Source organism: Gorilla gorilla, chromosome 5, assembly GCF_029281585.2.
Source record: "Gorilla gorilla gorilla isolate KB3781 chromosome 5, NHGRI_mGorGor1-v2.1_pri, whole genome shotgun sequence".
Lineage (NCBI taxonomy): Eukaryota > Metazoa > Chordata > Mammalia > Primates > Hominidae > Gorilla > Gorilla gorilla.
This window is the reverse complement of record NC_073229.2, coordinates 113,797,839-113,820,539: the sequence shown is the minus strand read 5'-3', so window position 1 is coordinate 113,820,539 and position 22,701 is coordinate 113,797,839. Positions and strand designations below refer to the sequence as shown.

At 41.5% G+C, this 22,701-nt stretch overlaps 1 protein-coding gene and 1 long non-coding RNA gene across 7 annotated transcripts in view; one reads left to right on the top strand and one right to left on the bottom strand.

Moving 5' to 3' along the window:
• Positions 1-18,742, top strand: part of MDN1 (midasin AAA ATPase 1) — a 189,084-nt gene extending 170,342 nt beyond the window's left edge. For 4 of the 6 annotated variants that reach the window (XM_055391822.2, XM_019029484.4, XM_055391823.2 and 1 more), the window contains 14 exons: positions 2,064-2,371; positions 2,611-2,772; positions 4,180-4,281; positions 5,020-5,224; positions 6,643-6,813; positions 7,821-7,984; positions 8,695-8,784; positions 10,669-10,784; positions 11,318-11,492; positions 13,181-13,254; positions 13,364-13,478; positions 14,915-14,978; positions 16,360-16,502; positions 17,324-18,742. In XM_055391822.2, coding sequence (XP_055247797.1) covers positions 2,064-2,371; positions 2,611-2,772; positions 4,180-4,281; positions 5,020-5,224; positions 6,643-6,813; positions 7,821-7,984; positions 8,695-8,784; positions 10,669-10,784; positions 11,318-11,492; positions 13,181-13,254; positions 13,364-13,478; positions 14,915-14,978; positions 16,360-16,502; positions 17,324-17,512 — 2,078 coding nt within the window. In that variant the 3' untranslated portion in view covers positions 17,513-18,742. Of the gene's footprint in view, positions 1-2,063; positions 2,372-2,610; positions 2,773-4,179; positions 4,282-5,019; positions 5,225-6,642; positions 6,814-7,820; positions 7,985-8,694; positions 8,785-10,387; positions 10,550-10,668; positions 10,785-11,317; positions 11,493-13,180; positions 13,255-13,363; positions 13,479-14,914; positions 14,979-16,359; positions 16,503-17,109; positions 17,199-17,323 lie in introns of those variants that run through there. The other 2 variants (XM_063707771.1, XM_055391825.2) reach the window with 2 other exon arrangements.
• LOC134758765 (uncharacterized) lies at positions 3,322-22,696 on the bottom strand. The gene is made up of 3 exons (XR_010134320.1): positions 22,545-22,696; positions 14,404-14,541; positions 3,322-3,558 (listed from the first exon to the last, which is right to left on the bottom strand). It is a non-coding gene; the product is annotated as an uncharacterized lncRNA (long non-coding RNA).
• Between the last annotated feature and the right edge of the window lie 5 nt (positions 22,697-22,701).

The following is a 22,701-nucleotide window of genomic DNA, read 5'->3' as shown; positions in this document are numbered from 1 at the left end:
CACATGGCATATGACAGTATTTCGTGCCTTTGTTGTCCATTTTTCAACCCTAGTGAGTCCTTTAGGGAGTGTTATCTGGTATTAGTTGAAAGCATTGTGTTGGAGGTGCCCCTGTAACAGAGGGCCCCATTCCTGCTGCTGCTTAATCAGACAGAAAGATGTGAGCTGGCCTCGCTGATAAATGAGTCAGTTACATAGTTATAAAATCTATTTTAAAAAATGTATATGTATATTTTTATAATGCTGTATTAGAACAAAAATAGCAAGTTACAAAGGAATAAATAAGAGGTGCCATTTATGTAAAAATTAATTTTGGAATCTAGTTGCAAACAAAGTCAATAACCAAGAAAGCATAAAATTAAGAAAATTAAAATCCACTGAGAATGTAATATGCTATCTGCTTTTAAATAGCCAGACTCGTTTTGTAACTAAGGAACAATTATTTAAAATTGTTTGCTGATTAAATAATAGATAATGGAAAAAAAAAAACCAATAGGCTGGTTGCAGAGGCTTATGCCTGTAATCCCAACACTTTGGGAAGCCAAGGTGGGAGAATCACTTGAGCTCAGAGTTTGAGACCAGCCTGAACAACATAGTGAGACCCTGTCTCTACCAAAGAAAAAAAAATTAGTAGGGCATTATGGCACACACCTGTAGTCCCAGCTCCTCAGGAGCTGAGGCGAGAGACTTGCTTGAGCCCAGGAGGTTGAGGCTGCAGTAGGCCATGATCTCGTCACTGCACTCCAGCTTGGGTGACAGAACGAGACTCTGTCTCTAAAAAATTAAAAAATTAGCCAGGCGCGGTGGTTCATGTCTATAATCCCAGCACTTTGGGAGGCTGAGGCGGGCGGATCACCTGAGGTCAGGAGTTCAAGACTAGCCTGACCAACATGGAGAAACCCCGTCTCTACTAAAAATACAAAATTAGCTGGGTGTGGTGGCATATGCCTGTAGTCCTGGCTACTTGGGAGGCTGAAGCAGGAGAATCGCTTGAACCCAGGAGGCAGAGGTTGCAGTGAGCCAAGATGGCACCGCTGCATGCCAGCCTGGGCAACAAGAGCGAGACTCCATCTCAAAATAAAAAAATAAATAATAAGAGTTATTTTAAGAATTTGCTAATAACTGATTTTTGAAGTGTCCAAAGTATAGAAAATCTCTTTTGATAAAACTTTTTCAAAATAAGAGTGTTTCTATTTCAGTGTGAGTTGTATTTTCTGTATACGATCATGACATCCACCAGTTATTCACAATGATAATTGAGCATTAAGCTGTCATTTCCTGTTGTTGGCCTAAAACTTTCCTATTGTGTTTTTTTGTTTGTTTGTTTGTTTATGGGGTTTTTTTGGGGTGGATTAGCTATTATTTTTTAATGAAATGTGCCATTAAAACAACTGTATGTATGAGTATGGTTTAAAACAAGGGTGGGCAAACATTTTCTATAAAGTGTCAGATATTAAATATTTTTGGCTTTGCAGACCATAAGCTCTCGATTGCAAACACTCAGTTCTGCTGTTGTAGAGTGAAAGCAGCTATAGGCAGTACAAAACGGATGGGATAAACACAGAATATATGTTACTGTGTTCCAGTAAAAACTTTACTTGTTTTCGGAGACAGGGTCTTGCCCTCTCACCCTGGCCGGAGTACTGGGGCATGATCATAGTTCACTGTAGTCTTGACCTCCTGGGCTCGAGTGATCCTCCTGCCTCGGCCTGCTGAGTAGCCGAGACCATAGGTGTATGCTGCCTTGCATGGCTAATTTTTTATTTTTTGTAAAAGATGGGGTCTCACTATGATGCATGCCCAGGCTGGTCTTGAACTCAAGTGATCCTTCTGTCTCAGCCTCCCAGAGTGTTGGGATGATAGGCATGTGCCACAGTGCCCAGCCAGTAGAACTTTCTTCATAGAAACATGTAGAGGCCAGATTTGGCCTGTGGGTCACAATTTGCCACTCGCTGGTTTAGAGAATTGTAATAAGACAAAACTTGCATAACTAGCTCCCAGCTTAAGAAATCATGTACGTTTCAAAAAATTCTGCACTCCTCCTTTTTGTTGTATCTATACAGAAGAGAATCCTTTGGAGATAAAAGAAAAACCAGAAGAAGCAGGTCATGAAGCTGAGGAAAGAGGAGAGACCGAGACTGACCAGAACGAAAGTCAGAGTCCACAGGAGCCTGAGGAAGGCCCCAGTGAAGATGACAAGGCAGAAGGGGAAGAGGAAATGGACACAGGAGCTGATGACCAAGATGGAGATGCAGCTCAGCATCCTGAAGAACACTCTGAGGAGCAGCAGCAGTCTGTAGAGGAAAAAGACAAGGAAGCCGATGAAGAAGGTGGAGAGAATGGCCCTGCTGACCAAGGTTTCCAGCCCCAGGTATCATGAGATGTCTGGCTTTTTATGTTAAAAATAATGAGGAAGAGGAGAAGTCACCTTATTCCCATTAGAATCCCTTTTAGGATACTCCTCCATCAACATGTGGCACTTCCGAGGAGTTCTAAGTTTCTGTTTTAAGACCCTCAGTGAGGAGTGGGGAAGCCTGCTTGTTGCAAGGTCTCCCACCTTATGCTGTTCCCCCAGAGCATTTAATGCTGTGCTTGATTTCTCTGCCGAAGGAGGAAGAAGAACGGGAGGACTCTGATACAGAGGAGCAGGTGCCAGAGGCTTTGGAGAGGAAGGAGCACGCCTCCTGTGGGCAGACTGGTGTGGAGAACATGCAGAACACACAGGCCATGGAGCTGGCTGGGGCCGCACCTGAGAAGGAGCAGGGGAAAGAGGTGATCAGTGGTTTCACTGCAGCCGCCAGCTGCCTCTTAGTAGGGTCTCTTCTCCCTGTCTGACATCACATTCTGTGTAGCATTAGTTGGTTTATGTTTGGTTATTTTGTTGTTTGTTTTGTTGTTGACATCTAACAGACCACATCTCATTCTTTAAGCAATGCGTGACTGAACAGTTATTTTTTAAAGACAGGGATACATTCTGAAAAATGCCTCATTCAGCAATTTCATCATTGTGCGAACACCATAGAGTGTACTTACACAAACCTCAATGGTAGAGCCAATTGCCCTTAGGCTGCAAACCTGTACAGTGTGTTACTGTACTGAATACTGCAGGCAGTTGTAACACAATGTAAGTATTTGTGAATCTAAACATGGAAAAGATATAGTAAAAACGTGTTATTATCTTACAGGACCACCAGTGCACATGCAGTCTTTCCTTGACTGAAACGTTGTTGTGTGGTACATGACTGATACTTATTTTTATATGCGTCCCAGGACAAACCCCGGAATATCGGCTGTATTTAAGTGGTGTGCATAATAAGAAAAAGTTGTTAGACTGGTAGCTCTAGATGGGAGAATCAGGTTCGTGTTGTTTTTCAGAAAGCTCTCCAGGAAGGAAACATGGAATTTAGACTTCAGGCAATGTATACCTTTAACGGTGTTTGGCTTTTCCTTGCTCATCATCAGGTTTCTAAACGTCTAATTTAAAAAGCAGATAACTTTTTCATTCTTTGATCTGGTGGTGATGTGTTCTGATATGGCCACAATTCAGGTTGCTGGGTGCTAGGGAAAGAACATGGAATGTCAACACAGGACCTGCTGGTTACAGTGGTGATTCTGGACAACTTTAGTCTCTTTGAGTCCTAGTTCTTACTGACAATAACAACCATTTATATTGCTTATACCGTATGACTACCACCACCACAAATATTCATTGAGCACCCATTAGGTGCTAAGCATTTTCAGTACTTCAGAAAGTCCTCACTATGTCCCCATGAGATAGATGATATTGTACTATTTTCTTCATTGTATATTTGAGAAAAATAAGCCTCAGTAAAGTTAAATGACAACCTCAAGTGTACATAGCTGGTTGATGATGAAGCCTGGTTTCTAGTTGAGGTCTGTCCTGTCTTTGGAGTGAGACATAATATTCCTGCAAAGAACTAAGCAGCCTTACAAAGGCCCCTGAGAGGTTAACATAAGGTCTGTACCTAGACACTCCTGTTTCTGCCTGTAGGCCAGGCCTTAGTTACGGTGAGTTCCAGGGCAGGCAGGTAGGTAGGAGTGATTATATGACTGAGAATAAAGGACAGCAGTGAGAGAAGTTGTATTCAATGCAGCACAGTAACCAGGGACTTGTAATAGCTTCTTTCACCTCATTCTTTTGTGGCTTGGATTTCCTAGGAACACGGAAGTGGAGCTGCAGATGCAAACCAGGCAGAAGGCCATGAATCGAATTTCATTGCCCAGTTGGCCTCCCAGAAGCACACCAGGAAAAACACACAGGTTTCTATCACTCCTCAGCTAAACTTAGGTGAAGGCAGCATGTAGAAAAAGATGTTCCAAACGTAGTGCTTTAAAAAAAAAAAAAAAGCTATACTCCTGGTTTTTTTGTTGTTGTTGTTGCATCAGATATGATAGCAGCCTTGGTGAGCAGACCACGACCATGGGGGTTTACCCAGTGGGATCCCGTCACGGCTTCTTCCCTGCCTGTGTCTCTCCCCGACCCCTGATTCCGGCCATGAAGTCTTAAGAGCCAAGTGCTGTGTGCGGCTGCCCAGCACAAACCGTCTCACTCTTTTCATTGTCCGTAGGCTTTTGCTTTTTTAAGAGTAAGTTTTTTTTTTAAGTAGGGTATAATTTATGCACGTGATGCAAAATTAGTGTAAAAAACCAATCCCCTAAAAAGCCTACATCCTATTCCTGTCCCCAAGGGACCCTCCTCAGAGCAAATTGGTGTTACCAATTCTTTCTTCTTTCAGAGATATTTTCTGCATATATGACATATATGGATGTGTGAAAGTGTGTTTCTTTGCCTTCATTTTAGATATAAAAGTATATCATAGAGATTGTTCTATATAAGTATATAGAGTCCCAGTTCTTTTTAATAGCTGTATTGAATTCCATTCTTATATGGCTACACCTGATTTACTTATCCTGTCCCCCATAGATGGATATTATGTTTACTTTGAGTCCTTTTGTCATGACAGGCAAGGCTCTGATGAATTTCCTTGTATTTCTCAGAGTTTTAAGAGGAAACCTGGGCAGGCTGACAATGAACGTTCCATGGGTGATCACAATGAGCGTGTGCACAAGAGGCTGAGGACTGTGGATACGGACAGCCATGCCGAGCAGGGGCCAGCTCAGCAGCCCCAGGCCCAGGTGGAGGATGCAGATGCATTCGAGCACATTAAACAAGGCAGTGACGCATACGATGCACAGACCTATGGTATGGTCCTGGGAAAGCTGCTGCCTTTGCCCACTGAGCTCTCTATGAGAGCTTGTGCTGTGTGACCTATAATAATGATACGTATTTGTGGGGTACAGTGTGAGGTTTTGATACTTGTATACAATGTTTAATAATCAGCTGTGCCTGGCAGCTGATTGTACACACTTATATCAGGGGAGAGAGGAAATGGCTTTGTAAACATAAGAAATGTGCAGAAATACAGTTTGTTTTTGGTACAAAGGTATCTGTAACCAAGTGAAGATGGTTAAGATTTCTTGGTTTAGTATAAACCCTTTAAATATCCTTAAATATAATAGTTAAAAATAAGTTGGTCACATCCAAACCCCGATATCATGGTTTCTTAGTACTGGACATTTCTTTCTTCTTAGTCACCTCTGGATAGGTCCCTGCACTGACAGGTGCTATGAATTTGAAATATGTGTTTTCTCCATAAGTGCAAAAGGGAGGAAAAATGTCTCAGCATGAGGTCATTGGTCAGTCTCCCCTTCTGATTCTCTTGGTGACTTCAGTTTCATTCCTAATATGTAAACTTATATTGAGAATAATCTACCATTTAGGATGGTACGAAAATGACTGCTCTACATTGGATTACATTTTTCTCTCCTTGATCCCACTTAAAAAAAAAATAGAGCAGTAGCTACCATGTATTGAGTTTTTGCTTTGTGCCAAAAAACTTTTCTGAGCCTTTGCTGCGTGATCATAAACTTCCTCAACTAATCCTGTGAGCTAGAGTGTCTCTGTTGTATAGGTAAGTACACTGAGGCCAGGTGGTTTAAGAGCTCACTCACGCAAGATCACAGTGCTGGGATTCCTATTCGTCTTTCTGTGCCTTGTTTTCTACTACTTTTTATTATTTTTAATTGACCTATAATAATGATATGTATTTGTGGGGTACAGTGTGAGGTTTTGATACATGTATACAATGTTTAATGATCAAGTCAAGATAATTAGCTTATCTACCACCTCAAACATTTATCATTTCTTTGTGTTGGGAACATTCAAATCTGCTCTTCTAGTCATTTGAAAATATATAATAAATTATTGTTAGAGTCACCCTATAGCCCAGTTAAACACCCTATTTTGTCAAATGCTCAGGAGCATTTGACTGTGTACTTTGAGTTCATACTGTAGGGCGGAAGGCAGCCAGTGTCACATGTATAGTTACATTATATCCTCATAATTTCTGTAGGGGGTAGGGAACAGGCAGTTCATTATGTCAGTAGGTCAGTAGGAAATCTTGGGCACAGACAAGTCTCCAAGCCACATAGCTGGTCAGTGGCACAACTTGCGCCACTAGCATTTTGGAAGCTAGAATGACAGAAACCATACCCACTTCTTATTATTTTGTTCTGCAAAGACCTAGGATTTTTATGTGTGGGTGCGTGCTTTGTTGACAGATGTGGCCAGCAAAGAACAGCAACAGTCTGCAAAAGACTCTGGCAAAGATCAGGAAGAGGAGGAGATAGAGGACACCCTTATGGACACAGAGGAGCAGGAGGAGTTCAAAGCAGCAGACGTGGAGCAGCTGAAGCCAGAGGAAATCAAGTCAGGCACCACAGCACCCTTGGGTGAGTCCTGCTAGTGAACAAACCCTTCCCAGGCTCTCTGACTTGAAGTAGTCAGTTCTCTCTCACTATAGTCTAGTCTGGTGTTCAGTTCCATGTCCTAATCCATGGCTTAGATGAATAAATTGCCTATAATAATTTCACTATATTTTGTTTGGGACCAGAAAACAAAAATATGGACAGCGGTGGGTGTTGCAGGACACCATCCTTTAAGGAGTCCCCTGAAACTTGAATTTCTGGCAAAATCTCATCAGTTTTTAAAAAATATGTAGAAGAAACCAGAATAGTACACTTACTACAGCTATGATGAGAAGGTATAGTATTAGAGAAATGATATTTTCAATTATATAAAAGTATATGCTATTAGCATAAAATGCAGTAAAATATTAAAAGAAATAGAATGAGGAGTTTCCCTTTCATAGCTAACCAAGTTCTATTACTTGGCAAAAAAAAATAACTTCATCAGCAATGGAATAAATGCAAATTCAAAAGAACTTGCCAAATTCAAAGGCTTTTTCTTCTACTTAGTTCCTGTCCTCTCAGGAGCGTTAGAACTGTTAGAACTGTTGACTATCCTGTGTGACAATCCAGGCTTTGCCTCTCACCTCACAAGTTGAAGCAAATTATTGATCTTTTCTTTGCCTCAGTTTCCTCTTCTGTAAAATGGAATTGTGGCTTTTAGTTTTTATTTCTGTCAAAGTTTTACATGCATATAGTTTCAAGAATCATACAGTTTTACAAGGCTTCTTAGGACAACCCAAAATTTCCCCTATTTCCCTTTCCAAGAACATCTGCCTTCAACATCAGGTGAGGAGGAGGGGAGTTTAGAGAGTAAGGGTTGGCAATGAGTGTCTCAGAGAGAAAGAACCTCTGAAATCAACATGTGGAAATGTGTTGGAGAGTGAATGAATGAAGTTTGATTAACTGTCAGGATTAACAGGCAATAGCAAAGGCTTGGTCAGTCATCAGGCTAATATTATAAGTAAAATTATGTCCTTAAATGAAAATAGGCTTTGATGAGATGGAAGTGGAGATCCAAACTGTTAAAACAGAGGAAGACCAAGACCCCAGAACAGACAAAGCCCGTAAGGAGACAGAAAATGAGAAACCAGAAAGAAGCCGAGAGTCTACCATTCATACAGCTCATCAATTCCTCATGGACACGATCTTCCAGGTAGTAAAACTCACAAATTACTGCATTAATATAGTGTTAATAAATTAAGAAAATAAAATTTTAAACTGGTTTTAAATCTTTGTCTTTAGAACTTTATGGAACATCTGGTTGTTGAGGGGTTTCATGTTCTTATTCAAAATTTTTAGGAATACTATTGGTATGATAGGTGTTCTTCAAGCACGTGATACTGTTACAACAATTAATCACAGGGTCACAGTGCCCTGACCTGTCTGTGATGGTGGGTCTGGTCCTTGGCCTCTGGGACTCACATCCCACTTTTCTAACCACCCTTGTGTAAGGAATCTTCAGGACAATTAGGTTTGTGATGGTTAAGTAAAAAATCTTTGGCTTAGCGCCTGTATTTATGAAGAGCTATTTAATTAAGTTCTTGAGCTAAGAGTTTGACTTATTTGATTAATCAGATAACATTTTCATTATTGATGACTTAAGGGTGTTTGGGTTTTGTTTTGCTACAGTGGCTTTATAAATGTTAAAAGTTTTCTTTATCCATATTGTCTCTCTAAGAGGGAAGCAGAATGGTTGTCTGGCATCTTCTCATTGTGCCACTGTATTTGCTGAATTAAGTTTTGAATCTCAGGAGCATTTGACTATGTACTTTGAGTTCATACTGTAGGGCGGAAGACACCCAGTGATACTAAGTTGGTGATTCCAACCTGAGCCACCTCTTCTCTATGGCTTTTTCTTTTTAGCCCTTTTTAAAAGATGTCAATGAGCTAAGACAGGAGCTGGAGAGACAGCTGGAAATGTGGCAGCCACGTGAATCTGGAAACCCAGAGGAAGTAAGTCACTGCTCACTGTTTTTTTCGTAAAATATCTCGACTTTTTTTTTGTTTGTTCAACATATAGCAAACTTAATAGGTTCTTAGCAATTACCTTAATAAAAAGGACCAGGCATATGGAAAATATAATTACAATCCTAAAGCCTACATCTGTCCATCAGTTTCTGGCTGCTTTGCTGTTAGATCTATAGCTTAATTAAAACAGAAATTGGTGTGCTTAATTCCTTTAATTTCTGTTGCTGGCTCTGTAATGGATGTAATAGTTGTGACAGTGGTTGAAAACCTGGGCAAGAGTCTATGCTGTGCCATCCTGAGAAGAGGCCAGCTAGATCATTGCTGGCTGACTTAACGTGGTAGTGTGGATTAACCAGCAGTTTTATTTTTAATGATTTTGCATCTGAAATTTACTGTATTATATACACATTTCACTTTTATATCTATTGTCATAATCACTCCCACCACATATATGTATTCAGTGCTCTGCCATAGTTGGCAGAAAAATCATGGGGCTTTGTGTTGAGTGTGCTGCTGGAAGGATTTGCCCTTAGCATTTTTACTTTTTTTCATTTTTTTTGAGATGGAGTCTTGCTCTCTTGCCCCGGCTGGAGTGCAGTAGTGCAATCTCGGCTCACTGCAAGCTCTGCCTCCCGGGTTCAAGTGATTCTCGTGCCTCAGCCTCCCAAGTAGCTGGGATTACAGGCATTTGCCACCACGCCCGACTAATTTTTTTGTATTTTAGTAGAGACGGGGTTTCACCATGTTGGCCAGGCTGGTCTCAAACTTCAGGTGATCCACCCGCCTTGGCCTCCCAAAGTGCTGATTACGGGCGTGAACCACCATGTCCTGCCCACTCTTACTTTTGAAACATGACTCTGAGAATCCACCAATAAGTAGCTGGATCTGCTGGTGCCAAAATTACTCATTCACATCTCCCTCCCCATATGAAGGGTACACGTTTTACTCTTTGGAGGTGACGTGAGTAAGGCATTGATTTGGTCATGAATTCCAATAATTAACTGCCTTGTTTCATTCTTTCTCACTTAGAAGTGTGGGCTATGAGTTTGGTTGAAGGAGAGACTTTTTTCTTTTCTTTTCTTTTTTTTTTTTTGAGACAGAGTTTCGCTCTTGTTGCCCAGGCTGGAGTGGAATGGCATGATCTTGGCTCACCACAACCTCCACCTCCTGGGTTCAAGTGATTCGCCTGCCTCAGCCTCCCGAGTAGCTGGGATTACAGGCATGCAACATCACGCCCAGCTAATTTTGTATTTTTAAGAGAGATGGGGTTTCTCCGTCGGTCAGGGTGGTCTTGAACTCCCGGCCTCAGGTGATCCCCTGTCTCGGCCTCCCAAAGTGCTGGGATTATAGGTGTGAGCCACTGCGCCCGGCCAACTTTTTTCTTTTTCTTTTTCTTTTTCTTTTTCTTTTTTTTTTGAGATGGAATCTCGCTCTGTCACCCAGGCTGGAGTGCTGTGGCGCGATCTTGACCCACTGCAACCTCCGCCTCCTGGGTTCAAGCGATTCTCCTGCCTCAGCCTCCCGAGTAGCTGGGATTACAGGTGCCTGCCCCCATGCCCAGCTAATTTTTTGTATTTTTTTTTTGTAGAGACAGGCTGGTCTCGAACTCCTGGTCTCAAGTGATCCACCCGCCTCGGCCTCCCAAAGTGCTGGGATTACCAGGCATTAGCCACCACCCCCAGCTGGAAGGAGAGACATTTTTAATCAAGTAAATTACATGGTAGCTTGCTGGGAGAAGATTTAAAGTGCTTCTGTTGAGAAAGTTCATGCAGGTCATTTTCTACCACTTTGCTTAAAGCCTGCATCTTGCTAGAAGACTTGGTTGGCTCTGACATTCTGAGGGTAACTTACATTTTGTTGTTGTCACAGGAGAAGGTTGCAGCTGAGATGTGGCAGAGTTACCTGATCTTAACAGCACCTCTTTCACAACGGTTATGTGAAGAGCTTCGTCTCATATTAGAGCCTACCCAGGCAGCCAAGCTGAAGTAAGTCTTCCCCTCTGGAAGGCCTCACAGTGCCCTGAGAAGACGGCAGCTTCATTGATTCTGTTGAACGTGGCACCTAACCATTTATAGTGCCAGCTTCTAGGTTGCCGCTTGTGCCATACAGGCACCAGTATGCTGTTCCTTACCCTGTTTTCCTATTACTATCTCTGCACAAAAGTTTCTGGGTGTCTGTATTGATCACCTTGTTACATGTTGAGCTATTCACTTGCTATAGGTGTTACTCACCTAGATCTTTTCAAAGATGTCCAAAATCATTCCTATTTAGTGCATTTTTTCCTAATTTTTAAAAATGTGTCTGGAAGGACCTAATTATTATTGCCACATACATGTCCAGTTTTTCTGGCTAGAGGTCAAGAAGATCCTTAGTCGTCAGTTGACAGAAACACTTCATTGTGCCAGGTTCCTAGTTACTTGCTATTGGTTTTAAGGTATTATTGTGATTTTTGTCCTTAATAAAAATTCTCAGGACTTAAAAGTTGCTAACTAATTTTTGCCCCCGTTTGAATAAATAGAGGAGACTATCGAACTGGGAAACGACTAAACATACGGAAAGTCATTCCATACATTGCTAGTCAATTTCGGAAAGACAAGATTTGGCTTCGAAGGACCAAGCCCAGTAAACGCCAGTATCAGATTTGTTTGGCTATCGATGACTCTTCTAGTATGGTAGACAATCATACCAAGCAGGTAAGGAAGAGAAATGCAGTGGCAGTTTGATAGGAAATTAACATCAAGCTGTGTTCCATGGGCCACCAAAATGCTTTAAATATGATATGGCTAATGCTTTAAATATGATATGGCTAAAACATTTTGAAATACCTGTTAGGCCTGTTTTGAGAATGTGATAACCATCTTTAATAAGACCTAAGATTTAAAGAGTTCAAAAGGGCAATTTTAGGATGTCTCAGATGTGTTAGTTTCTTACTGTTGTAGGTCTTTTACATTGTTTTGTTTCTTGACCCTGCTGTTTGTTCTTAACTGTCTAGTTGCAGAATAAGTAAATCTGATAGTGCTTATTTTGCAGAAAATGCAACAGTGTACTGTTAAAAAAAAACCAAAGTTTTCAGATATTACTGCATAGTCTTAGATAGTTTAAGTATGTATCTAGGATACATTTCTTTTATATCTGAAATTATCCAGAGTTATTGTTCTATCAGTGCTAATATTAAGTTTAGGAGCCTGAATAGAATTACTTATACCACCATTACAGATGCCAAAGAGTGTTTGTTTTGGGCAGTGATGCTGTTACACAGCATGGGCCAATAAGCAACCTAAAATTTGTATGTTCTGCTGGAAAAAGTTAGTGTAGCTTCTGAACCTGGGTTCATATCCCAGCTCCATTTATTAACACATGACTTTGGGCAACTTATTTCTTAGTTATCAGTTTCACCTTCTGAAAAGTGAGGAATATATGTATTTACAAGCACACATAGAATAGTAATAACCTCATACTTGCACAATTGTTATGAAGATTAAATGAAATAATAGATGCAGAACACTCAGTTTGCTGCTGCTTTTGTCATATTGCAAATGGTAATGAAATTTTCTGATATAGTTCTACAGTCTGATCTGACTACATATATATGAATGGATTTTAAATTGGTTTTTAAAATTTTTTACCTACAAGAGGTTACTCTTCATGTAGGTCCAAAAAAGAAGAAAGAAAAATTCATGGACCATATTTCTCAAGGTCACTTTTTTTTTTTTTAAAGACAGGGTCTTACTCTGTTGCTTAGGCTGGAGTGCAGTGGCATGATCATAGCTCACTGTGGCCTCAACCTTCTGGGCTTAAGCAGTACAGTCCTCCCACTTCAGCCTCCTGAGTAGCTGGGACCATAGGTGTGTGTCACCATGCCCGGCTAAATTGTTTTTTTTTTTTTTTTTTTTTTTTGAAGACAGGGTTACAGGGTTTCACTCTGTTGCCCAGGTGGCTCACTGTAGCCTCAACTTTCCTGGGCTCAGGTGATCCTCCTACCTCAGCCTTTCAAGTAGCTGGGACCACAGATGTGGGGTCTTGCTGTGTTCCCTGGGCTACTCTTGAATTCCCAGACTCAAGTGATCCTCCCTCCTTGGCCTCCCAAAGTGCTGGGATTACAGGTGTGAGCTACCACACCTGGCCCTCAAGGTCACTTTTTATTTGATGTCTACAACAGACCATTCCTATCAGTGTAATGGATTCTAGGTTTCAACATCTGTGGTACCAGGCCACCAAAGCCTTCGGGTTTGTTGTGACTATAGTAGCCTTACTGATGTTATTCCTCTACTTGCCGAACAAAAAAATGTTTTCTTTGGGAATCTTGATGCAAAAAATAGTTGAGAGGCTCTGGTTTAGAGGATATTCTGATTCCTAAAATCATTAACTTTCTAATTCACAGCTTGCATTTGAATCTTTGGCTGTGATTGGAAATGCTCTAACCCTCCTGGAAGTGGGTCAGATTGCAGTGTGTAGGTAAGGTTGCTTTGTAATTCCTTTATGAAAACTTTTCACAACCTGTTTGGTTATTTTGATCACACAGCCAAAAAATAACTCCTGTTGTATTTGGTTTTCCTCCCCCAAGTTTTGGAGAATCTGTAAAGCTGTTACACCCATTTCATGAGCAGTTCAGTGATTACTCTGGGTCCCAGATTTTACGTCTCTGCAAATTCCAACAAAAGAAAACCAAGATTGCTCAGGTAAGAGGATGAAATAAAATGTCTTCTGCACAGTTATTTTTAAACTGGTGTAGGTAGGAGGGAGAACATTTTTATTTTTGAGACAGGACCTTATTCTGTCACCCAGGCTAGAGTACAATGGCATCATCATAGCTCACTATAGCTTCGAAATCCCGGGCTCAAGCAGTCCTCCTGCCTCAGCGTCCCTAGTAGCTAGGACTACAGGTGCATGCTACCATGTCTGGCTAATTTTTATTTTTTGTAGGGACAGGGTCTCACTTTGTTGCCCAGGCTGGTCTAAAATTCCTGGGTTAAAGTGATCCTCCCTTCTTGGCCTCCTGAAGTGTTGGGATTACCACCATGCTGGGCTGAGAACCCCCCTCCACTGCATACAATATTAGGACAGGGATAGTCCTAAACCTCAGCCTGTGTACCACTGGAATAGAAGCTTCCTTAGCATCCATTATAAAACAAGGTGTGACTTCTTTTTCTCAGTTCCTCAAGGATCACTTGACTTTGCATCATTGGTTTTCTAGCTCCCTACTTTTTTTTCTGAGTAGTTTGGAACATTCTGCAAAAACACACCCATCTCCCATACCCTTATCAGCTGGGCCAAGACCTATTTTTCTCCCTCGTTAAGCTTAGAGAGGAAATGATATGAAGTAAAGCCAGTGACTTACTTAAGAGAACAAAAGTTCAAAACAGAGCATGGGATCATATTTCTCCTGGGTCCTGCTCTGATTCAATTTGCTTTTTCTAGGCTGCCCTGGACATTTTGTATTTTCTTACCTTCTCTTTTGCTCAGTTGTTTTCTGTTCTTGAAAGAAGACAGCTGTTTGGTTTATTTGAGGGAGTTATTGATTTCTTATGCCCCAGGGAAGCACTTCTTTTCCTTTGGGGTATCTTCCAGAACTCTAGTGGGTTATATGTTAGACAAACGTCTCACCTGTGCTTGAGAATGCCTGTATCATCTAGGCATGGTGGCTCACACTTGTAATCCCAGCACTTTGGGAGGTTGAGGTGCGAGGACCGCTTGAGGCCAGGGGTTCAAAACCAGCCTTGTCAACATAGTGAGACCTCATTTCTACAAAAGACAAAAATAATTATCCAGGTGTGGTGGCACATACCTGTAGTGCTAGTTACTTGGCGGCAGGCTGAGGCAGAGCCCAGGAATTGAGGCTGCAGTGAGATGAGATCGTGCCACTACACTCCAGCCTGGGTGACACAGTGAGACCCTCTCTCAAAAAATAATAATTAAAAAAAAAAACAGAATGTCTGTATCCAAGGATCCTCCTTTTTTAACTACATATGGCCAGAAGGGACAGTTAGTTGATGGTCTGTAAACCTGAGGTGGTTATCTGATAATCACTTCAGTGTCAGAAATACTATCAGTCTCTTTGACAACGAGACGAGCATTTACATAGTTTTCTAATTGTCTATTCCTGGTTCCGGTTTAGTTTCTAGAGTCTGTTGCCAACATGTTTGCAGCCGCTCAGCAGCTCTCACAGAACATCATTTCAGGTGAGCTGCATGCCTTCCTCTTCGTTAACAAAATGCTTTCTTGTACTCTATATTCCCAAGCTGCTTGCTTCAGCTCAGTGTCCCCGTCACTGTGTTTTAACAGGTATGCTCCACAGGAAAAGACATAAATTGATGGAGCTGATTTTTACTTATTTATTCATTCATTCAGAAATTTTTGTTGAACCTGTACTCATGAGGCTTATAATCAATGGGGGATCTAGACACTAACTAGTATATACTTACTTGAGTTCAGATTTTTAAGAGAAAGGAGCAAGGTGTGTGTGGAATTAAATATAAAGGCTACAATTAACCCTTGAATACCACAGGTTTGTCTGTACTGATCAGGTCTACTTACACATGGAGTTTTTCCAACCAAAAGTGGATTGAAAATTCAGCATTTGAGGGATGCAAAACCTGAGTATATGGAGGGCCAACTTTTCATGTATGCGGGTTCTCCAGGGCCATCTCTGGACTTGAATATGTGTGTATTCTGGTATACTGGGGGTGAGGGGGTGTGTGTCCTGAAACCAGCCCCCTTCGAGTACTGTATTCTCTAATATTTTAATAACAGAGGAAAGTAGAGAAGGACATAATATAAAAACCAGCTAATCCAATCACATTTACTTTGGGGGCTTGAAACATGCCAATTATTTAGTTCTTTCCAAAAATCTCTCACTGTTCTCAGTGTATCATGCAGAAGCTTCAGATTTTGATGGAAGCAAGTTATTCACACCTGTCAACATTTGCTAAAACAGCCCACCCTCAACTCATGTACTATATAATCTTTAGCTGGAAACACTATGTAGCAAAAATTTTAAAACATTTTATTCAGTGTTGAGTGTTTCCTTTCTATTTGTTTTTGTTTAAACAAGTCAAATTTCAAGGGCAAAAAAATATAGAAATTAGGTACAAGGAATTAACAGAAATCTAAAGATGATGATATGTAACGACTGAAATTTGGAAGACACAGTTCCAGATTTCTGATTTGGCTACTTTCTTCTAATGCCCTTCTCAGTACTATCATTTTTAAAGTTTATAGCCATAAACTAGTGTTTTAATTCTCATGTACAGTATGTTGCTCTACAATTTGAAGTTGAGCAGAACTTAACATTTCCTGAAGCACTATTGAGAAATTCTTCTATACTGACAGAAGCTTACTTAGTATCCCTTATTATGCCTTGTCTCTGACTCAAGCATTCTAAGGGATAGATCTCATCAGAGGTCCCTTAGGTTTGTGCCCAGAATTCATCAGCTTTAGAGGTCTGTTTAGCTTTAATAGTACAGAGAAAGCCTACACTAATTTGTCCTACTTTGGGTAGTTGTGAGTTATTAAAAATGGCTGTTCATTTTATTCCCTTGCTTCCTCTTATATGGTCTACAGAAACTGCACAACTCCTCCTGGTAGTCTCTGATGGGCGAGGCCTTTTCCTTGAGGGCAAAGAAAGAGTCCTGGCAGCAGTTCAGGCTGCCCGGAATGCAAATATCTTTGTCATCTTTGTTGTATTGGACAATCCCAGTTCACGGGTGAGTGACTACTAAAAGCCACCTTTCCTGGAGATAAAGTGGGGATTCCCTTCAACCTGTTCAATCTGAAATATGGCCTGGATCACTCAGTCATACTGAGAACTCCCAGCATTCATAGTATTCTGTCAGGTACCATTGTAGGCACTTGTAAGTATTTTCTCTATTAATCTTTGCAATAAGCCAGTGAGGTAGGGATCATTATTCCCACTTTACACTTAAGGAACTGAAACACATAGAGGTTATAGGTAATGAGTGGGAGAGCCAAGATTCAGAATGACCATCCTCTGTGGGTCATCATTTCCCTCTATGCAAAGTCAGTGCAGGTATTGCAGCCTTGATAATGGGTACTGACCACTTTGAAATGGAGATTAGGTGTTGCCACACTTAACTTATGTCTCAGTAGCTCCTCACAGCAAGAAGCATCAATTATCTTAGTGAAATATGCCTACAGGGCAGTTCTGTTCCAGGGAAGCATTGTCTCTGTGGGTCACATTAAGGCCTTGATAGGAAGGTAAAGATTTAGTGTGAATGATTCCAAGTGGATGATGGGGAGACACCACTGTAGGGAAAGCAGATTTTCCTATCTATCCCTTTTCCTTTTTTTCAGTGTCCATCCTCCTGGAAGGGGCACTCAGAAAGACATCTACCTCCTTCTTAGTAGAGTTCTGAAAATTCTCTTTTACTTAGTAATAAAAGGTAGGTTCATATGCAGGAATAAGACACAGGAGATGTAAAAGTTAGCAAAAGAGATCACAGAAGAGCTAGCTAAGGATGCTGGTTTAATCGCTGCCTCCCCGTTTCAAAATGTCTTTTGTCGACAGGATTCTATCTTGGACATTAAAGTACCGATATTTAAAGGACCTGGAGAGATGCCTGAAATCCGATCCTACATGGAAGAGTTCCCATTCCCATACTATATCATTCTTCGAGATGTAAACGCACTTCCTGAGACACTCAGCGATGCCCTCAGACAGTGGTTTGAGTTGGTGACAGCCTCTGACCACCCATAGAACAGAAAGAAGAGTCCAAAGTGAGACTTAACTGTGGTCAGAAGGTTACATTGATTACCCAGGTGCTCCCTTTTGGACAACTACAAAAAATTTTATTGTAATATTTTTATTTTACAACGTGATCTTACAGCCTACAGAATGCTCTCTGGCTCCCGGCTTTGCCTGGGCTGAGGTTTTTATACCAAACCTGGAAGCAGCAGCAGGTGCCTGAACTCATAACCAGAGAAGAGTTATCCTTCTTCCCTCCCTTGGAAGCCCTGGCCTGGGAGGAGGTCATACCCCACCGTTGGAGCCCAGCTGCCTATTTTCTTTTGCAGGGGATCTGGGCACCTGTGCCTTGAGGAGATGCGGCCAGGAGCATGGGACTCTGACAGTCCTTTGTATAAAGGACTAAAGGGAGCTGCCCTTTTGACCCTGTTCTAAGCTCTGCCTTGCCAAGCCCACAGTGTGTACCCAAAAGCTGTCAAGTGGCCAAGACAGCTCCAGTTTCTGGAGAGTATGAGGGTGTGTTTTCTTATTGTGGAAGGAACTACCTTCTCTTAGAGGGTAGGAAGAATGTGGTGTGTGTGTGTTCTCATAAAGCAACTGGACATTATAGGCGCCCAGGTCATCTATAAAAACGATCCTTGGGCTGTGTAAAAATGAAGTGGCTTTTCAGTATCCTCTTTCACACTTGCTGCTTCGGGAGACTATGCAATGATGGGAAGGTGATTGCCCCTTTATTTCATTCAGTGCCATGGTCCCTGTTGTTGTAGTAATTTATTTGTTTGGTTCATTTTTTTTTTTTCTTAACAGTTAAGGGGAAGAGTGATTCCTCACACTGCTTTCAAGCTGGACTGAGCCAGTCTCATTCTGGGAAAGAAACGCTGTGTCCAGAACTCAGCAGCTCCATCTATTTTTTCCAGTCAAAAGAAACTGATTTTTAGGCAGTTTTTACTTGGCCAGAAAGCAGTGCTGAATACTTGAAACTGTGTGCTCTGTTCTACTTAATGTTCTGTCAGAATGTTCTTTTGTAGGCAGTATGTCATGATGTAATCATCTATCTCCTTGTCTGTTTCCAAGTTACACTGTGAAGTCTGCCACCCTTTTGAGGTGGTCATCAAAGACACAGATTCCTTGTTTAACCAAGTGTCCCAAAGCATGTACCTGAAGTTATATCATTTTTTATTCTAAAAAGCTATGCAGCTTATATTCTGAAAACTATTAAAACATATACCACTGTTGATGTAATTTGTGACTATTCTTAATGGAAGATGACAGGATTGTAAAAGGTATGCTAGGGGACTGATCTTCTCTGCTGGATCAGTCAGCTGTTACTAGTTGATGCTGTGCTAACATGATCCCCTCCTACTTCAATGTTGCTCTTACTACAAAGGTTATCATTTGCATTTATGTCCATGGTAGGCTGAGCTATAATATGCTGGCTTTGCAGCAGAATGAAAAGGATGAGTTGGTGTAGCCTTATAAGGAGGCTTATAAAAATTATCCTCCATAAATGATGTTGCATCCCACTCACATTTCATTGGCTAAAGCCCTCTATGGGGCGGGGAGTTTAATCTTACAGTAGGGTTGAGTCTGGGAGGGAAAGACACCAATATTATGACAATGCTGCAGTCTATTACATCTGTCTTTGGAAGCTCCATCTTAGACCTCTCAAACTGGTGTGCCCAGAGTGATTCCCTTGGCCCTGGGTTAGCTCATGAGATCATGGACAGTAGGAATTCCAGGAAGCAGGAACCCAAGAGTGCCATTTTCAACTTGTGCTGCCAACAGGGCTTGCAGGAGTAGTGATCAATTAATCTGCCATGTTGATAGTTGACATTTGTGCCATCCTGCCCACCGCCCCCCCCCAACCCCCCAGGCCTTGGCCAAATAATAGGTAAGTTCTGATATTTAAGGAATGGACAGCAGAACACAAAAGTCCTCCATGCTGTCTTAAAAAGCTCACTTTGGGGCTGGGTGCAGTGGCTCATGCCTATAATCCCAGCACTTTGGGAGGCCGAGGTTGGTGGATCACTTAAGGTTAGGAGTTTGAGACCAGGCTGGCCCATATGGTGAAACCCCATCTCTACTAAAAATACAGAAAATTAGCTGGGTGTGGTGACGCGCATCTGTAATCCCAAGCTACTTGGGAGATTGAGGCAGGAGAACTGCTTGAACCAGGAGGTGGAGGTTGCAGTGAACTGAGATTGTACCACTGCACTCCAGCCTGGGCAACAGAGCAAGACTCTATCTATCTCAACAACAACAACAATAAAATCTCACTTTGGATAACTTGTTCACCACTCCCGTGGCCTCCACCATCACTGAAGCAAAAGGACTGTAAAGTTCTCCATCCAGGGGTCCAGGAAATCTACTCTTTGGTATTCTTAATTATATTCAGACATCTGCTGGATGTCACTGTGTTCTAATTCCCCTATTCCAAACCCATTCCTTCAACATTCCCCATCTGGGATGACCACTCCAACAGCCACCCTGTTTACAAACTTGGGACTTAACCTATACATCTGCTTTACTTCCTTCTCCATCTCTATCCATACCCCAATCAAATTAATCATCTTGTCCAGTCAGCTTCTGGATATCCTATCCCATCCCTTCCCCTCCCCCTACTCCACTGTGACTGGGACTCTTTTAATCTCTAGCAGGGACTACTTCAATGGCATCCTGACCAGTAACTTCTCTTTGCTTGCTTCACTTCATCCTATTCACAACATCCAAGATCTTTCTAAAAGTTCTGTAGCTGAAAATCCCTTCAAAGCTCTCCCTTGTGAAGAGGGTAATAATATTCAAGCTTCTTCATGTGACCTGTGAGGCTCTTGCTTGACTCTCCTGTCCCTCCTCTCCCAGCATTCCTGCCAGTGTTTCCATGTGTTGTCTGGAATCCTCTTAGTGATTCTGCCTTTCTGACAAATACCTAGCTCAGACAAGCCCTCCAGGAAGAATAATTTCCCACAGTATGAACTGCAGCATTCTTTGTTAGCACTATATTGAACTTAGAGGTCTTCCTGCCCAAAGCATGAGTCTTTGAGCAAGGGGCATACGTGACTCACGACAGCATTACCAGTGTCTAGCAAGAGTGAGCCTTTTTCTTTTTTTTTTTTTTGAAATAGAGCTTTGCTCTTGTTGCCCAGGCTGGAGTGCAATGGCACAATCTCGGCTCACTGCAACCTCCGTCTCCCGGGTTCAAGCGATTCTCCTGCCTCAGCCTCCCAAGTAGCTGGGACCACAGGCGTGCGCCACCAGGCCCGGCTAATTTTTTGTATTTTAGTAGAGACAAGGTTTCACCATGTTGGCCAGGCTGGTCTCGAACTCCTGACCTCAGGTGATCCACCTCGGTATCCCAAAGTGTTGGGATTATAGGCATGAGCCACTGCACCTGGCCTGAGTGTTTCTTGATGGGAAGAAGAAATAATGTAAAAATGTCTTTCTCACATATTAATGTATAGATTCAACACTGTTTCAAAATTCCAACCAAGATCACAAGATGATTTGGAGGGAAATGATACAAAACATTTCTAAAGATTATAGATAACAGTACTAATGGATTTTTTACAAGAAACTAGAGTCCTGCCCGATAATAAAAATATATAAAACAAAAAGTAAAAACTTAACCCTAAATGAAACAATTCTGGACAGATTACTCAGACCCTAAAAGAATTTATCATACAGTCAAAAAGGCATCCATCATAAAGCCCCGAAAAAGGAATGAGTTATGTAATCAATGGTATTGATACAGCTTAACATCTAGAAAAGAACTTAGATCCACGTGATGCTGTAAACCAAAGTAAATTCTAGATGGAGTAAATATTTTAAAAATTAAAGTTTTTAAAAAATGAATTACAAAGGCCTGAATGGGAAATGAAAAGCCTCAAAAGGCACAAAAATACATGATTGTATAAAGTTTCTGTATGTATAAAGAAATGACAAAAAATATAGAGCCCATATAAACGTCCTCATCATAAACGGACCCAAGTCATGAACAATTCACAAACAGTATAACTAAAAATGGCGAGGGGTATTTAACTTCACTCCTTTTAAAAAGTTAGCAATTAACTATTACAGCTAATGTATTAGACAAAATTTGACATATATTATTGGTAATATCATGCAGTTAGCATCATTCATACAATGCCTGGTAAAGTTCAAAAGAGCTAATGATTAGAGTTCTTACATGTGCCAGGACCTGTTCTCAGTACATTAGAGATACACAACTGAGGCAGATGCTGTATTTCACTTTACAGGGGAGGTAATAGGCCAGGAGAGGGGAAATAGCCAGAACACAGCTAGGAATAGGGAGCCCCAGGATGCTAACAGGCGAGGCAAGCAAGTCCCCAGTAAACTAGTAATTGAACATTTTTGGTTCTATTTTAATTCGATACAACACCACTTGGAAAATTAATATGGCAAAGATTCGCTAACTCCACTTCTAGTGATTTAACCTAAAGGCGTGTGTATTGTGGGAAAGATAAAACAGCTATAAGGAAATAAAAGCAAAAGCCTGAGGCTTAGGGATGTTAGGCTCCTCGTTATTAGTGATGAAAAGTGCCTAAGACTGCAGTGGGTGAGCCATTCAAAGCTTTGTTTCAAATGATCATGAAGGCCACCGCTCCCGGAAAACCTTTGCGCTACAAAAGAACAGGACAAAAACGAGAAAGAGAAAAAACCAACACAAACTGGAAAAGAAATTAACACTTTCAATTTTAGTATTTTCAACTATACACATTTTTAAAGGCTCGAAAGAACATTCAAATACGTTTTCACCTCTTTCACCCAAAAAAACCTTAACTTTTTTTTCGAGACAGGGTCTCGCTCTGTTGCTCAGGATGGAGTGCAGTGGTGCGATCTCGGATCACTGCAACCTTCACTTCTCGGGTTCAAGCGATTCTCCTGCCTCAGCATCCCGAAGAGCTGGGATTACAGGCACCTTACAGGCCTCCCAGAGTGCTTGGGACTGCAGGTGAGAGCCACCGCGCCCGGCCTCCTTCACTTTCATTTGAACTCTCTTTACCAGGAACTGCGTTAAGTGCCCTACCTTTCTTTCTTCTTTATCAAAACGACCCTATGGTGCACTGCTATCCTATTTTACCGACGAGAAAACTTCGGCCAGCGCAGCAGCTAGGGCTCAGTCCCGAAGCCTCCCGCTCTCAGTCAGAGAGCAACCCGCGGGCCGTCTCCTAGGAAACCGGGCT